Source organism: Carassius auratus, chromosome 12 (assembly GCF_003368295.1).
Source record: "Carassius auratus strain Wakin chromosome 12, ASM336829v1, whole genome shotgun sequence".
NCBI classification, from domain to species: Eukaryota; Metazoa; Chordata; class Actinopteri; order Cypriniformes; family Cyprinidae; genus Carassius; species Carassius auratus.
In genome coordinates, this window is record NC_039254.1 from 8,896,339 (window position 1) to 8,914,177 (window position 17,839).

At 35.5% G+C, this 17,839-nt stretch overlaps 3 protein-coding genes and 1 non-coding gene across 8 annotated transcripts in view; all 4 read left to right on the forward strand.

Annotated features, from left to right (window-relative positions):
* The first annotated feature begins 374 nt into the window (after window positions 1-374).
* On the forward strand, window positions 375-3,188 carry rsl1d1 (ribosomal L1 domain containing 1). The gene is made up of 9 exons (XM_026276781.1): window positions 375-496; window positions 846-985; window positions 1,087-1,225; window positions 1,492-1,640; window positions 1,842-1,943; window positions 2,186-2,279; window positions 2,410-2,535; window positions 2,617-2,763; window positions 2,878-3,188. Exons 1-9 carry the CDS (start codon window positions 455-457, stop codon window positions 3,022-3,024), a joined length of 1,086 nt encoding a protein of 361 aa, XP_026132566.1. The 5' UTR covers window positions 375-454; the 3' UTR covers window positions 3,025-3,188.
* On the forward strand, window positions 1,269-1,399 carry LOC113112256 (small nucleolar RNA SNORA55). The gene has a single exon (XR_003293412.1). It is a non-coding gene; the product is annotated as a small nucleolar RNA SNORA55 (small nucleolar RNA).
* Window positions 3,189-7,113: 3,925 nt separating the features above from the next.
* On the forward strand, window positions 7,114-9,135 carry tnfrsf17 (TNF receptor superfamily member 17). Its single transcript, XM_026277659.1, has 3 exons — window positions 7,114-7,286; window positions 8,059-8,199; window positions 8,486-9,135. Exons 1-3 carry the CDS (start codon window positions 7,133-7,135, stop codon window positions 8,695-8,697), a joined length of 507 nt encoding a protein of 168 aa, XP_026133444.1. The 5' UTR covers window positions 7,114-7,132; the 3' UTR covers window positions 8,698-9,135.
* A 387-nt stretch (window positions 9,136-9,522) lies between these two features.
* Window positions 9,523-17,839, forward strand: part of snx29 (sorting nexin 29) — a 137,809-nt gene continuing 129,492 nt past the window's right edge. For 2 of the 5 annotated variants that reach the window (XM_026276782.1, XM_026276786.1), the window contains exons 1-9: window positions 9,523-9,905; window positions 11,565-11,629; window positions 11,944-11,996; window positions 12,104-12,228; window positions 14,628-14,808; window positions 14,936-15,006; window positions 15,107-15,361; window positions 16,407-16,767; window positions 17,527-17,692. In XM_026276782.1, the coding sequence (XP_026132567.1) occupies window positions 9,899-9,905; window positions 11,565-11,629; window positions 11,944-11,996; window positions 12,104-12,228; window positions 14,628-14,808; window positions 14,936-15,006; window positions 15,107-15,361; window positions 16,407-16,767; window positions 17,527-17,692 (1,284 nt within the window). In that variant the 5' untranslated portion in view covers window positions 9,523-9,898. The remainder of the gene's footprint in view (window positions 9,906-11,564; window positions 11,630-11,943; window positions 11,997-12,103; window positions 12,229-14,627; window positions 14,809-14,935; window positions 15,007-15,106; window positions 15,362-16,406; window positions 16,768-17,526; window positions 17,693-17,839) is intronic. The other 3 variants (XM_026276784.1, XM_026276783.1, XM_026276785.1) reach the window with 3 other exon arrangements.

The following is a 17,839-nucleotide window of genomic DNA, read 5'->3' on the forward strand; positions in this document are numbered from 1 at the left end:
AATTATTCAGTCAATGCATTTTTTTTTTTTTTTTTTTTTGCTAAAAGTGGAAATGTCCGGGAAAAAAAGGATGTATGTCCCATCTAGCACAATTAAAGCAGAAAATAGTGCGACACTACTATTTTATTAAGTATGGTATTTAATTTAATTTATTAAGTTGTCTACACTTAGTTTCAGACCATTTAATTTTGATATTTATAAACGTCCGCAAGAAATGAAATCATTAGAATAAATAATACATAATCATCATATATTTATGATACCATTATAATAATTATGTTCTTTTCAAAAATAGACGCAAGTTACACATCTATTCTGTGATGGAGGGAAATGAAATAATGTTACCCAACTCGTGAGGCTTTCCGGTCCCCGATATATTTTTCAAAACAAAAGTCCTTGTGACGTTTACTTCGGAAATACGCATGCGCTTTTCTGCTTTCTCTACACGTGCACCATGGAGTCCCCACGAGATGAATTGGATCTCGATCGGTCTCAGGTAAACCAGAAATAATTGATAGTTTCCCCGCTACATATTCATAATTTTGTCATATGGTTATACATTTACGGTTTGGTGGGAACCTTGTGTAATTCTAGTAACAAACTAACAAACTAGTAGGCTGCTAAATGGGCTAACGTTAACGGCTGTAGCCTACTGTGGTCTCGAAGTAGTTTAGATATAAAAAAAATCACTGTTATCTTTTTATTATTTATTAAATGTATGTGCCAGATGCAGTTACACTAGTTAAACAGTACATTTTGGTTACTTTCTTTGTAAAAGGTTCTACGTCTTTTACTGACTTTGGGTATTAGTAAGACATTAACTTAGTTGATTACATGTATTACAGGTAAATAAAGCGGTTCAAGCATTACAGGCATATCTAAAGAGCAGCTCCTCATCCCAAAAGCTCTTCGAGAATGATGGTCAGGCCATCTCTCTGCTGTTAACTCAATGGAAAATCCCTAGAAAGGAGCAAACCATTCGCATGTAAGTATTTCAATGGGAAATAAATACAGAATCATTGATGTAGAGAAACTTAAGATAATTAAGTTTGACACTGTACTTAGCAAGTGTGTTTTGCCCTACAGTTCTTTACCCCATGGGCTGAGGACCGAGTCAGGAGACGTGTGTCTCTTCACCAGAGATGAACCCAAAATGACCTCCGAACAGACCGTGAGATTCTACAAGAAGTTACTCGCAGAGAGAGGGGTCAAAAATGCCATAGAGGTATTTCATCTGTCTGATTGTTATACGTTTAATAGATTTATATGCACTTCAGCAAACCCTTTCCATCTATCTCTAGTGCTGGTCATGGGTTAAAAAGTGCTAGAGTAATTCAGAGTGTATCCAGACGAGTCTCCTTCTCTATTGGAGCTTGTCTCTACAAACTTTGAAACAATCATGACTTCCCGAGCAGGTCCATTTTATGTGACACTATGCATTATGAAATGTGGCATCATCTTAAATATTGAAAAAAAATTTTGTGTTCTTAGGTGATTCCCTTCAACATGTTGAAAACTGAGTATAAGCCCTTTGAAGCCAAAAGGAGGCTCCTGGGCAACTTTGATTTGTTTTTGTCAGACGCACGCATCCGACGCAGATTACCCTCCCACATTGGGAAGCATTTCTATGAAAGGAAGAAGTAAGTTTGTTTGAAAAAGTAACACAGAAAAACAGATGTTGACAATAGACAATAGTCTTTTTTTTATGCCTGTAGAAAAGGAGCTCTAAAACTAATCCCTGAAAACGTTTAGAAGATAATTAGTGCAGATTTTCAGTATCTATTCATCAGGGTTGTCTGTGATTGTGAATGACGTTGATTGAAGTTCTTTCTCTCTCTTAGGGCTCCTCTGTCGGTGGATCTAGAAAGCAAACATCTAGCCAGAGACATGGAGCGCCTCATTCAGGGCACAAGTCTCACTGTCTCAAATAAAGGCTCTTGTTGGTATGAACTTTGTATTTTTTTTTTTTTTTTGTGGTACACCACAGTAGGTTGAAGCACTACAGCAAACCATTTCCAGCTCCGTCACAGCTGGAAGTGGGTTAAAACGGTGCAATAATAACTCGTAGTGTATCCAGATGGGTATCCTCCTCTGTTGGAACTTGTCCCTACAAACTATGATACATGAGATTTTTCTTTTTTCTTTTTTAAATGCTTTGACCTGATTGTGTGGTTTATCATTACAGCATGGTACGTGTAGCACATTCAGGCATGACAGCAGATGAGATGGTTGAGAATGTGATGACAGCGGTTTCCACCATCTCCGCAAAGTTAACAATGGTGAGTAAGGGTTTTGTGTATGTAACCAGCTCTTTCTGTTTCTTTGCCTATTCTTGTGTTTTTAACAGGATGAGGTATGTTTCTGTTCCTCAAGTTTTGACCTAAAACCTATACTCCGTTTCACTCTCAGACAGGAAAAAACATCAAAATCATCCATTTGAAGAGTCGGACCTCAGTGGCGCTGCCCATCTACACCTCTGACCTGAGTCATCTTCCTGTGGTGGAGGAGGCCCGGAAGCAAGCCCGTTCAACTAAGGTGAAGTTGCTTAACAAATGCAAAACAGATATTTTTTTTTTTGTAAAATGAGAAGTCATTGTTTTACCTTTTAATGTTTAGGGAGCACAAAAGAGGAAGAGAGAAAGTCACAATACAGAAGTGTCAGATCTGAAAACTAAAGAAACCGAGGAAGAGAAAGACACTGAAGAGGAGGAAATCCCACAGCTGGTGCCGATCGAGATGCCAACCAAAAAGCCAAAACAGGAGGTCCGCGTCTGTCTATCTAACATGGGATATATAATAAAACTGATATTTACACTGCACTGATGTGTTAATGTCATAAAGGCGTTGTATGTGTGATGATCTTTTTGTTTTTTGCAGACCAAATCTAAAAAAGGACTGAAAAAAGTACCGAAGCCTGCTGCTGCTGGCAAAGGACTAAAGAAAACCGTAAAAGACACAAAACTGACCAAGAAAACACCAAAGGTCACCGCACGTGATCTGAAGAGAAAAGCTAAAAACAAATAAAATACTGTAGTTGTAAATGTGATTGATGTGCAGCTTTCTCATCCTACTAACAGTTTATATGGATATGTATGGAGCAGAATTTTGTATTGCACATTGTTTATGAGGTTCATTTGAGCATTTGTTCTGATCCATGTGAACAGTCAATTAAAAGACTTAAAATCTGAGTAGTCTGAAATTTTCAGCTTTTTTGGTTAATTTATTTTAATGAAACCAGATTTTTTTTTTTTTTCAGCTTTGATGATAGAAAGTTCTGGTTACAGCAGGCTTGATGCGTTTAGTAGCCGAAAGCTTAAGGTGCTGTAGCTACTATAGTAGTTTTCTTTTTCTTCCCCAATGGGTGTCTGTCACTTTCCTTTGAACTTTTAGTGGGAATATAATGAAACCAATTCTATAGTGCCATCTCCAATTAAAGAAAAAAAGAAATGGTTCAGCAGATAACTCCTACACAGCCAGACCTTCAGACTGATGGCAGAAATCAATGGTCCGTGGGCATGACGTCTGAGACTGACATTACTTTCCTTATGTTGATGAATCATGGAACGATAACTTGCACGAAGTCTCTGCCTATTACACTAGTTGCCACCTTAAAAAGATTGTTCTCTTCAAATTTTATGTAGTTTTTGCTGAGTTGGGTCACTGAACAGAATGTTCTTTTTTTAAAAGTTTAGATGATGCAAACTTGATGTCGGACAAAATTTGCATCAGAGGCTGTATCTCAGAAATACTTTGATCTATCGAAATGTAACTTGGTAGTCATTGTCAGCAGGGTTCATACCAAATTTGGGAAGAGTGTGTCCTACAGGCATTGAAAAAGAAATTGTTTTCTTTTTTTTGCATATGACTTTTATATAACTTTTGAACAGTTTTGTCAGGAAAATCATGATTTCTAGGTGTTTATGGGTTGCTTGTTTCATGCTGAACCCGTAAATCTATATTTTTTTAACTTCTGAACCATATCTGCCATTCGTGTACATTCTGTTTCTCCTGTTTGTCTTCTTCCGGCTCTGCATTGCGCTTACTGTACCTTTGGTGCCTGCAGCTGTATTATATTACATGTATTTGATGAGCTGGATGATGTGTTGGACCAGCTGCTCTTCTGTTTGTGCTGTTGTTCCTGGTATATGTTACATGGGTTTGGTTTGAGTTCTTCCATTCGGATTTATAATGGTCATCGTGTTGTTTTAAAGATCCTTTGAAAGCTCTCCTATTTAGACTCGTCTTTTGAGACAAGCTTGATCATTCTCTCTTTCTGACAGTTTTAAGCTTCTTGGATGCACATCTTAGGCTGATCCCAACGAAATCAACAGTGTGTTTTCAGAGAGAACACAGAAGAAGGCAAGTAAAAAAAAAAAATACTAATTTTTGATGCTAATCCCAAGGACAGTGCTTACATAATTATATTGTTAAAGGACTAGTTTCCCCAAAAAAATGAAAATCACAGTTTTGAGATAACATGAAGTAAATACATGACAGAATTTTCATTTTTGGGTGAACTATCTCATTCGGAAAGCTATATAGATTTTTGCAGACCAGCTCAAAGTGAGTTGACATGTATTTTTCATATTTTTTTATGCAAGTTTAGATTCATCGGGATGCATGCTATGGCTCAGTGTGATTTAAGTGAAGATGTAACTCAGCAGAATGTGTCAACTCCACTTCGGGACCCCAAACCCAGAGACCCTAGTTTTTGGACTTACTACCACAAACCCATCTTCATCTTGATCGCTGGTGGATTAGCATTAGCAGCTGGTTTTGTGATAATCCTCAATTCTAGTGGAATATTTATTAGTAATTCTACAGACACAATACCAGTGGATGATGAAATGGGCCCATTGTGTCTTTCATTTGGGCTGATGTTTGCTGTTCTCGGTGTGGTCTGGACATTGATCATAAAAGAGAATCTAAAGCATAAAAGGCGGATGATCTAGAACTAGCCAACGATGTCACATGGAAAACCTCATGTAAATATTATTAGTGTTAGCATTTTTAGTTTTCCTTGTTGATATATGATTGTTGTCATTTTGACTCGTGTAGCGTGTTATTTATCTTCATGATTGTGATCCTGATAAAAGCATTACTTTACTGCTCAACATCAAGGTTTATTCACTTCAGTGTACTTTGAACATCATCTGTACAGGTGTGCGTCATGTTTCTCGCAATCTGTACTTTCAGCATTGTAGTCTTCTGGACGGACAAGCTGCAGTCTAGTAATACGGTTAAATAACAAAAGGACACTAATAAATGATTGTGGATATGGAGAGAAAGCATCCAGGAGTTGGTCGTTGTAAATGTGCATTTTGGTTTGCTGTTTTTCACGACATTTTTGGACTTTTTGTCCTCCTGGTCGGCGTGTTTTGGGACATCTTTTTCCATGACTTTTTAATTTACGCTGGAGCTGTGATTATTTTCCTGAGTCTCATCTGGTGGGTGTTTTGGTACACTGGTAATATTGAAGTGCCTCCTGAAGAGTTAGAGGATGACATTGCTCAATACAAACACACTAAAGGAATTTCAGGCGTTATGCGTAAAGTCTCCAGCAGTCTCTCCAACGGACTGAGGAATTCCTTCAGGAAAAGTGGAAGAATCAACTCTCAGGCTGAAGGCTCTCAGGCAAACCGCACGGCCAGAGCAGATCAACCTGTTACTATTGCCATGAGCTCCTATCTGAATACACAACCACCTGGGGCGACCAACCATCTGAACCGAGATCCTTTAGTGATATAACAAACAGGTAAAACTGTTATAAATTAAAAAAACATAGTTCGATAATGCATTGAAACCAGTCATCTTCCATGCCATTATCTGTAAGCTTGATCTTTTAATTTGAATGATCATGCAACGTGTGGGCTTGTTAATCATTTATAGCATTCTGGTCTTTAGGTGGGCTCCTATTGGCCAGGAGAGAGAATCAAATAAGACTTATCTTTTGTACCGCACACAGCAAACTTTGTTCGACATTCAATGTCAGGCTCTGATTTGGATCTCTATTCCCACAGTGCTCTGCGGGGAGACCCTCCTCTTCACATCTGAATCCATGCTGCCAGAAAAATTACTCTAGAAATCTTTAGGATCATCAGTTTTTTTCAGTCACATTTATGTATAATTGTTCATAAATATTTTTTTTATACTGTTAAATGCATTTTAATCTAAGATCAAATATGTTTGTATTATTTAATATAATATGCTAGTCAAATATACTGTAATTTTATTATTTTAATGTGTTTTTGTGCTGTTTTCCAAATATATCTAATAAGCAGTGCTTGCTTTCATGTGTTTATAACAGTATCGGGAATCTATTATTTGTGTGCTATGTATACAGACTTTTGCAAATAAAATAATTTAAGAACATGTTTATTAGTCTGTTTTTATTTTATTTGAAAGGTCACCATTTAAAGTGGAAACTATTGACACACTGTAAAAAATTATGATAAAATTAACTCTAAAAGATTTTGGTTGACAGGAAGATACCCACATCTGAGTAAAAATGGTAATATAATGTTAGTTTACAGTAAAACTGTTAAATGTAACATTTTCAGAAGTAAAAAAGATAATTGTTCTCATTCATGTATTAGGGTTTTATGCTACAATTAATGTTATTTAATTAATGTTTATTGCATTATTTTACAACTATTATAATACTATTTCACTATGGTGTTTTGTATTTCTACACCTTCTATATATTAGTATTTATTTACCTCAGCTTGCGATGAACTTTGATTCTTAATGTGGCTTTCTCTTTACTACCTGTGTTGTTATGACGGTTGTCTTAAAGTTCAAAACATATTTGAGTAGCACGTGGACTTTAAAGCCTTAAATTGTGATTTAAAAAATAAATGATAGTTTTAAATATGGACGTTTTGTAAATATGGACAAATTATTCTGGAAGCTGCTAGTTTTTGTCCATAAAACAATTATTATATATTTTACAATGTAGTTACATAAATAGAAAAAAAGTGGATTTTTTTTGTCATTCTGTCATGAGACTATGTGAAATACAAAAGTGTTTACGGCTCAGGGACATCCCCTTCTTCAGACATATTTACATACTGGGACATAATAAATGTTGGCTGCTGTGTAAGTTCAGTGACGCCTAGCACCTCAGTGGAAGATGCTTCTCTTTATACTGCTGCTTTACATTATTATTTATGCTGAGGGAAAATGTGCAAAGAATTATTATTACGATGGACTTCTTGAGGAGTGTCAACATTGCTCCATTAGATGCAACTCACCACCAATAATTTGCAAAACATTTTGCACCTCAAGTAAGTATTGTTTTTATATCTTATTTAAAACCATTTTCATTTCATCTTAATTTTCAAAACTAAGATAGTTGGATAAGCACATTGAATAAATGTAATAGTTACAGTTTGTAAGTCAACATACTCCTCACAGTTTTGTCTTGTAACACACACACACACACACACACACACACACACACACACACACACATATATGTATATATATATATATATATATATATATATATATATATATATATATATATATATATATATATATATGAATATACATCTAAAGAGTTCAAATACAAAAGCCTGTGTATTTCTTCTAAAATGAGCATTTTTATTTATTTTACACACTCCCATGTGTAGGTTCAGTAATTTCACTTTAATGACAGTGAATATGTTCTTTTCATTGTCATTAAAATGGAGAGATTACTGAGCATAAACATAGGAGCCTGAGAAAAATTTTAATTTTAGAAGAAAATTTCAGACAGGAGTTACAGGCTTTTGCATTTGAACTCTTCTGTTACTAGACAATTACTTGAGGATATAAACTTATTTGTTTTCTGCAATATATGGGTAATATAAATGCTTAAAAATAGCTTTTCATGGGTTTCTTTGGAGCAGTGCAAAAAAAAAAAAAAAAAAACACCAATTAATGCTATTATTTAAATCAAATAATTGAAACTCTTGTTAAAAAGCAATGGCCACGTGTGAGTAGAACTGTATGATGAAGTCCACAATGTGTTATGATTTCAGTCTCTTATTCAGTGCCTCATTGTGTCCTTTTCAGTGCCAGAAAATGAAGTTGAACAGAATCAAAATATCCGTTTAATTTTGATCGTGTTTTTTGCGTTCCTGGGAGCTTTCACAGCACTGACCATTATTCTGCGAGTTATACGCAGGAAAACCTGTAAGCCCATCATTAACAAAGGTATATTGCACTTTTGATAGAAAAATGTAGACAATTTGTTTCCCCCATATTATATTACATTGCTTCAAATGTCAGCATTTTAATATAAGTGTCATAATCATTGGGCATCCATTTATTTTTAGTTTACTGTACTTGATGTTATGTATGGCATTATTACAATAAATAAATTATTTCATTTAATATAATTTGTATGTCTAAATATGTTTAAGCTAGCAGTCAATGCTTTTATAGTGACATTAATTGTGTGGCAAACAAATTCTTATAAAGTCAATGAAATGTCACACAGTTATAGGTCAAGAAAAAAAGACTGGCAGCGAAAGAGGCTCGAATGTCACAGAGCAATCTGAAGATACAGATGAAGCTACAACTGATTTGCCTGATGGACTGAACCAGCATCACTACAACTCCAACCTGCCTCTTCCCTCCACTGAGGAAGGCACTACATTGCTGGTTACCACAAAGACAGTTCAAGCTTACCATTGTACACCTGTTATATAGAGAAGAGGTCACTGGATCTTCCAGAACACTGCACATCATCTGGTGAAGGATGATCGCGAGCATCGTCTCACCATTACTCTGTCCAGACTGGATAAAACTGTCATGACTGCTGGATGCACTAATAATGGACACAGGACTTGAACTTGAACACAGGATGGTATCTGACTCTCAGAAGTTAACATCTCAGTGTTATTTAGATGTAAGAATTATCTGCAATAATAGAATTGATAAAATATAAGAAACAATTTTCGATACTTTGAACAATACTTTCACCAACAGTTCACTCTTACACATTTTTTTATTAATGCAAACCCAGTACACATTTATGCTGTATCTTTGTTAGATTAAAATGTGTTACTTCACTTATGAAGGCTTGCAGTTTTTAAATATACTTGCACGACATTTATGTAATAAATTCTTAAAAGGACAGTTCACCCATTTTTAATCAGCCGTCACCTTTTACACTTTATTTTTATTTTTTTAAACAATATATGAATTTTATCCCCTCCAAATTAATATGTTAGGCACAATGACAGCCTCAGTTAACTGTCACTGTACGAAAAACTGAACGTGAAGGTGACAGAAGTTGTCGTTTCCCAACATTCTGCCAAACATTTCCTTTTGTGTTTCTCATAAGAATCATACAGCTTTGGAACGATACGAGGGTGAGTAAACGATGACGGGGTATTCATGTTTTGTGTGAACTGTCCCATTAAATCAGACTGACCTAAATTCTACTTTTAAAATAGTTTATTTATAATTGTTTTAATGATTTTTTAGTCTATTTAGATATGACCCACGTGACAATGTTGCCGTCACGTGACACCAGGGCAATGTCATGTGACTGACTCGAGCGCCGTACAGTGGCATTAGCGAGCTCTCGTTAGCACAACGATACAGTTTAACGCGGTAAAAAATAAACAGCTCACTCATGCTAAATATTAAACCATTACGATACTTCATGAACAGAATATTCACAGTTGTGATGCATTAAACGGCTTTAAAAAACTGCTAGTGTTGTCTAGGCTAGGCCTCGGTAGAATTGTAACGTCTTTAAGTGCTCTGCAAATGAAACTATGGAGAACGACCCAAAATGTTAACAGTGTTATAAAACATCTTTAGGAATTAATCTAATAGCTCTGGGGACCTACACAACTGGGATTCATGTCGCTTGCTAAACCGTTTCATCTGGAGTTTCAGAATGAACGGTGAGTTCATCTGAGGTGATGGATTCATTCTGTTGCGTTGCTTATTTGTAATTTATAACGTTACAGTACATTTATTGTTATCTAAATACTGTTTGTGAGGCAGCCAGAGGTTTCCAAACATTCCGTCTGTGTCACGGTAGTCTGAATATACAGGTCCGAAATGTCATACTTAAAATTTAAAATGGCATAAACTAGAGGACTAAAATTTTGATGACTTCGAAATGTTAATCTGATCGGTCTGACTACATTTCCCCAGTAGATTTAACACATTGTTAATTTATTTATCTGTTGTTATGACAGGTAATGTCAAGTGTCACTATGTTCGACTTCATTCAAGTGCATGATATGAATCACTATATGAATATCATTTTATGGTAAAAGATTGATTGATGAATATATATATATATATATATATATATATATATATATATATATATATAGATAGATAGATAGATAGATAGATAGATAGATGGATAGACATAATCTGTACATACATCATCATGTTTAGCCCTGTGGGTCTATGTAGAAGAAATAGATCAGAATATGACAGTGCTTTCACCATTAAAGGTCCCATATTGTATATTTTTTTGGAGTTTTATTTTAGGTTTTGACGTCCTTAAGAATATATATTAGCAGTATGATTACCAAAAACTCATTTTATATTTACTGCTCCTTTCTCAGGAGGTCTGCTAAGAACAGGTCAACTTTAGCCTGTCTAATTAATATTCATGAGCCTCTCTTCTGATTGGCCTGTTGTTTCCTGAGTGAGGCACGGCCAGGCCAACCAAAGTTAACTAGGTTGACAGCTATGGTTAAACGAGCTATGGTTAAAATGAACAGACTGGACAGAAACGATTGTCAAAAATGCTTTCAATGAGGGTTCAATGAAGTATTGTCTTTTGGTGTTATGGATGAGTCTACAGATTTCTTGCCATATGTTTCTTGCATCTCATGATGTCGTGTATGAAAAATTGTCTGTGCATGTGTGTAAAACAACAAACTGACGATTTATATATAATCATTTGTAATTGTGTATACAATATTTTGATTTATTGTGGCTGGATCAGTAATGTAGCCTTAAAAATAGTTGCCTGCTGAGATTGAAATGTATATACATCTTGTAGATAGACACGATGAGTTTGTCTTTACTATACACATTAGATGTGATCCACCTCATAGTAACAATCCTGGTTTCGTGGTTAAAGTTAAACTATTCGACATTTTTCAGTGTTGTTGCTGCTCAATGCTCAGCAATGGCACAGACGCGATTTTGTCTGGGGGTTTGACAGAAGGAGAGTGGGATGTGGGCGGTGCTCGGGGTGGGGACTGAAGGAGGTGCCTGTAGTTCTGACGTCAACTTTTTACGGAAGTCACAACGGTTTGTGAAAAACTGTGATACAGCAGGCTGTTTGCATTTTACTATGGACTGACTGTTTTGAAATTAATATGGTAAATAGTCCCTAGACCTCAGTTATCGTGAAAAAAAAACCAGGAAATTTCCACTTTGACAATATGGGACTTTTAAAAATAGCTTGTGCTTTTCTATTCAGTCAGTCGTTTACCATATTATTAAACATTATTGTTCTTTACGTGTTTATGTAAAGTGTGTTTATGCTGGTAAATTCAGCCAGTAATGTTTCAGGACACTGTACCTTACAGACGCGCAGCAAAATGAGCTGAAAAGGCAAAACCTGTTAAAGCGACTTCTTGATGCAGTTAAACAGGTAAGGGGACATGGAGTTGTTTCACTGACTGTATGATAATGTCTTTCTTTCCAGTGTGAACACAAAACATTTCCTCTTTGACAATGCTGGCTTGGAATGAGTAAGTGAGTTTAGTATCAACGGTCGATCAGGTTATTAAATATTATAATAACCTTATAATTTATCTAGGTGCCCATTAAGCTACTGCAGGGGCCTGTGAAGAAGATATATAATGAAATGACATCTTCAGCTGTTTGAATAACTTGTATTTTGAAATATATTAATGTTGGTTAAGGGCTGAACGTGATTTTTTAAATCTGTTATATTCTCCTCAGTGCCAAATTCGCTTTGGTGGCAGGAAAGAGATTGCCTCGGATTCCGATAGCAGGTGCCATAAAAAGATTACCTATTTATTCAGAAATCTGAATGAAATAAATGGTTTGATATGATTAAGCCAACATTTAATTAAATGGTCACATATTTTGGTGTTTGTAGAGTCATATGCCTGTGTGCCCAGTTTGAAGCAGTTCTTCAGCATGGCTTGAGGAAAAGCCGCGGTTTAGCCCTCACAGCAGCTGCCATTAAACATGCTGCTGGATTTAGCAGTAAAACTGAAGCAGGTACTGTATCTGATTCCATCAAATAATGGCCACCCAGACTTTAATTTCTGTCACTCACCTTTTGCCCAACCATATTAACCTACGAACATGTTAAAAAGAAGTGTTTTCCCAAGCTTTCACTCACTGAACTCTTTGCTCTACTTAATGAGTTTGTATTAGTTGGTTCCCCTGAGAGACATTGCCAAAGAGATTTCCCTAGTAACAAAGAACACGTGGTGTTTTGGGTTGTCCATAGAGGAAACAGATGCTCATAAGTACTCATACAGGAAAACCAGGTGCTGATACTGTTTATGAAACCAGATGGTTATGCAACAAGCCTTGTAGAAGTGGCAAAAAAGAGAAACAAGGTTTTTCTGAGGTTAGTCTTTGCACCTGCTGTGGTTTTGAGGGGTTTAAAATTAACAGCAGAACTAAGAGTGATACTATGAATCAATGCTGAGTACTTTTAGCTTTTGTAAAGTAGAAAGTTGCTTGTCACTCAGAAAGTAGTGGGGATTTTCAGTGATGTTCATTAAGCTTGAGTTTCTATTGTAAATAATGTACTTGATAAACTCTGCTCGAAACTAAATTCCTTAACAAACATACTTGATAAAATTCATAGCTGAATGAGTTCACACGCATATCTGTTGTGCTAAGTTTTCTTGCAGATGTTTTTGTATATGGGTGAAAGACGAGACATCTGCACAAGGTGTCTGCATCGAACTAAATAAAAAAGTGTTTTTATATAAATAGAAAGCATGTTACATGCTAGTAAAGTTTCAAATAACTTTTGTGAGTTTAAATGGTCTAACTATCTGGCAAACTATCTGTCTTTTCCATAGTCATTCAATATAACAGATATATTTATGTGAAAATTAAACGACACACTTATTCTTACCTATATTTAAAATGTATATCAAAGAAAAAGTGATTATACTAAATGTTGTTATATTTGACATGCTTGAAATCTTGTTGGTGACGAAAAGGGTAAAACCTAGTGGTTGGAAGGATAGTGGCATTGATTGGTAAAGATTTAAAATTATCATTAATTAGTTTTTGAGGGCTGCATTGTAATTCTTGTTGTAAAAATGCCTGACTTACTTTTTACTATATGAACTATTGTTACATTCAGTTACATTTTAGTTGGGTTCTTCTGTAAATCATGGTAAAAATTAAAAATTAATTAAAAATTAATCAGGATACATTGTAATATACAGAAAAAAGAACACAATTTAAAACTACTATACTTTTATTGCTTGAAAATGACAGTCTACATATACAATAAAAAAAAGAGAAACTATTATTTTATTAAAGTTACATAACATTGATCAAACGTGATAGTAAAGCCGTTTATATTGTTTAATATTTCTTTTTCAACACTGTTTCAACACTGATAATGATAAAAAAAATGTTTTAGTAACACTTTACTTAAAGCCATTATAAAGTGTTATCAAAGGGAATAATGAATTATAATGATTCATAATGTGCATTGAAATTAATTATATCTTCAATTCAATTCAAGTTTATTTGTAAAGCGCTTTTTACGATACAAACCATTGCAAAGCAACTTTACAGAAAAACAAGTTTCTACAATATTTAGTTTCCACAAAATATTGTGGTAAATAATTATAACCAAATTTAAAATGCAGTGAGTATCAATGAATTGATAAGCGGTATAATGTATTAACTGTGGTTATAATTATTCACGACTATGTACTATGCATTATAAGGTGTATTACAAGGCATAACTGATGCATTAAAACTACTTTTATAGTGCATTATACATAAAGGTTTTAAGTAAAGTGTTACCAATATTTCTTGGGCCCCAAATCTGCATAGTGGAAAGATTCTTAAGGATCACGTGACTAGAGCAATGACTGCTTGAAATTCAGCTTTGCAATTACAGGAGTGAATAATATAGAAAACAGTTATTTAAAAGTGCAATAATATTTCACCGGATTACAGTTTTTACTGTATTTTTGATCGAATAAATTCCTTGGTGAGCAAAAAAAAAAATATTTGTATGAAAATGGTCACATCTGAACCCACGACCTGTGGTTTCCTGCCCAGATATTTAACCACAAGGCTGCAATACCTAAATGTGACAGAGCCCAGACAAGTATGACCTCCTGAGCCCTATGTTACCCATATGAAGATGAGTTACATACATACAGCTGACCAAGTAAAATGCACCAATCATTTAATCCAGCAACAGATAAAAATCCAAAATTTTTAGAGCGATATAAATACAGAGCTAAAAACTTGTTTCAAATAATCATAGAACGTTTGTGTTTCTGGTTGACAAAATTACCTCCTTTTATACAACTTATGTTATGTTCTCTATCTGTCAGAATGTTATATTATGAGGAACCGAGAACATTAACATGCTGGTTCATACAGATGTCTATTTTGTGTTGCAGAGCTGACGTTCTGGTTTTATGTGAAGGAGCACCTCAACCGTCATGAGTTGCAGCGCTTCTATTCTCTGCGGAATATTACATCTGAACAGGGACGGGGCCGGGCATGGCTTCGTTGTGCCCTGAACGAACACTCGCTCGAACGCTATCTTCACATGCTTCTGGCAGACCATGCCCACCTTAGGTATAGACACCCACGATTCACTGTTGTGGATGGCTTCTGTTGTCTTTCATTGTTGTTTTTCTTTACATATCAGTAAGACTCTAACTTATTGAAGGTTCTTTGGTCATTTAATCTGCCCCACATTTAGTGCCTTCTATGAAGACTGGGCTTTTGTCCTGGATGAAGAGAGAGCCAGTATGTTGCCCACCATGGCTGCAGGTAATATTTAAGTGAGGTATTTGCCAGTTGTAGTTGTATTATAATGTGTAGCTCTGAATCCTTCACTGTGCAAGTCTGAATTCAGTTTGTGTGTCAATAGGGCTCAATTCCATATTGTTTGCCATCAACATCGACAACATGGACCTAAATGGCCAGGGCCGAGGGGGGACGTCTGTGTCCCACTTGCTTAAGGAGTCCACACAGGGCATGAGCAGTTTGTGGAAAGAGTCTACTCAAGGTGTCAGCACTCTTCTGCGGGAAATCGGTACCGCAACTGCGGTGGTCCCTGGTTTCATCCCTCGCACGGATGCTCCATCAGACCCACTGCCTGTCCTGCCCCGCAGCACTTCTGCTGGTACTTGTCACATACCATAACAGAAATCCACATGAACTGTCAGAAATATCTGCAAACATTGTACTTTTAGGACTACAGCTTGTCACTGTGTTAGCAACCCCTGAAGGGACAACTTTGTACTTTATCTACACCTAAAAGGTTCATATTTGTAATGTAGAGTAGTAATATGTACCCTTAAGGCTCTGATGAACTCGCAGCTAATTTTTTTTCGTTCTCTGCTTGGGGTTAAGAAGAAGTTATCTGAAATACCTGAGCATTGCTGTACTTTTACTGAATATGTAATATGTGCTGCACACTTACCTATCAATAACAGAATAAACACAAATGAAATTAGTGAGAAAAGAGCGGTTAAGAAAGCATCTGATCATAATGAAGTAGATATTTTTGCATAAGCGCTACAATTCGGCACTTAGTCAAATCAAATAATTTTTATTTATATAGTACAAGTAGTATAGTACTTTATACGATAGTTTCTTTTAAAGCAAGCTTTTTACAGTATTAAACATGAAAAAAAAAAAAAAAACGTCAGTGTCACTTTGAATTAGAAATAAAGCTTCAGGTTCTACTGAATCAGCTCTCCAATGTATTCTGGTTTGTACTTGCGTCTGATCTCAATGGACTAAGCAGAAGAAATTAACTGGAGAAGATTTCTACATCAAAAGAAGGGGAGCTTCAGAACACACCAACCTTATTACATAATCATAAGGAATAAATGTTCGAAGGTGTTTACTAATCAGAGCAGAACTTTTGTTTTGAACAAGCTGTTTTGGACTGATTTTGTTTGAAATGAAGCCGCAACAGTTTATTTTCCAATTTTGCTTTTTCGATTATGGCCTATGAAACTTTTAAGGGTAATTACAGTACCAAGATGTCCTTTTAAAGGTATTGCCTCACTTACAGGTTGTTAATTTTTTTTTCTAAATGTGTGTTTATTTCCATTTTTTTCCCACTAATTATTGTTGTTGTAGTGTTATATTGCTATTGATAATTGAGATTCAGGCATCATTTAGTCACCCTCATATTATTCTTTTTACTTGCGTTTTAGATTCCGGTTTAAGAAAAGAACGCAGACGTAAAAAGAAGATCACAAACATCATCTCCTTTGATGATGACTTAGACGCGGGAGTGGAAGATGAGGATGAGGCTGGTGAGGACGTTGTGAGGAGTCTCAGGAAGAGTATGGTGGGTCATGTGAGTTCGGAGGAGGCTCTGGACCCTCCGGACTCCACCTCTTCTGTTTATAACGGCCTGACTGAGCCTGGGATTGTAAGCTGGACTGAAACACCCCCGCAGAACGGAGTATTGCCTGATACCAAGAGCATTGACAATGAGGAGGAGGAAGAGGATGATATTTATGGAAAGAGCAGGCCAGAGCCTCCAGAAGAGGATCATGGGAATGGGGAGCAGTGAGTTTACTTGACATTTTGGTTTATTTGTTGCGTTAATCAAAATCAGTATGAAGTGAGACTTGAATTGAATGGACTTAAATTGATGGTTAAAAATAGATATATATTAATAAACTATTAACTTTATAATAACGCTTGTAACACTTGTCACATGTACAGTAATGTTCAAAAGTCTGGGGTCAGTTTGTTTTTTTATTTTTATTTTTCTTAAATAAGTTAATATTGATCAAAAGTGAATCAGCAAATACGTTTGTAAAGATACATAGAAATTGTATTTAAAATAAAAACATTATATTTATCAGGTGATCCTGAATAAAAATGTGCCACGGTTTCCACAAAAATATTAAGCAGCATAACTGTTCTCCATTCTCATCACCATAACAGAATATTAGAATGATTTCTGAAAGATCAAACAACTTAAGACTGAAGTAATGGAATGCATCACAGGAATAAGTTACATTTTAAGATACATTAAAACAGTATAGCCATTTTAAACAGTTAGTGTATTACAGTAATATTTCAAAATATTTATTTTGATATGAATAAGTTTTACTCTATAGGCATATGTGATTTTAAAAAACATTTACAAAATTTTACCTACCCCAAACTTTTACTATAGTGGTAACTATAAAAGAAGCTAACATAAACCAAACCCTATAGTAAATACATGTTGTTAATTCATTAATTTTAATTGTGAAATGACATTGTAATAAAGACACATTCAAATAAAGTATGACCATAAGATTTTGCTCTACATAGGCTGGTTGTGGGGAGTTTATCAAGTGTTTCCACATGGAGTCCAAGGCAAATCATCACTGACAATGACAACTCACACATTCTCATACCTCTGGCCCCCAGCGAGCCCTACACACAACAAGGTCAGGCCCAGGGGTTGTCAGACGATGTCCTCATTCAGGGACATCTTGCTATGTTTTCACAGTCTTGTCCTTTTTTATGTGTCGGCATTTTTATGTGTCTTTGAAAAATTCCAAATGTAAAAAATTAACTCAAAATAAAGCACCACGTAATTGAGTGTGTTATGTGTAAGTACGGTCCTGGCATGGAGAAAGTT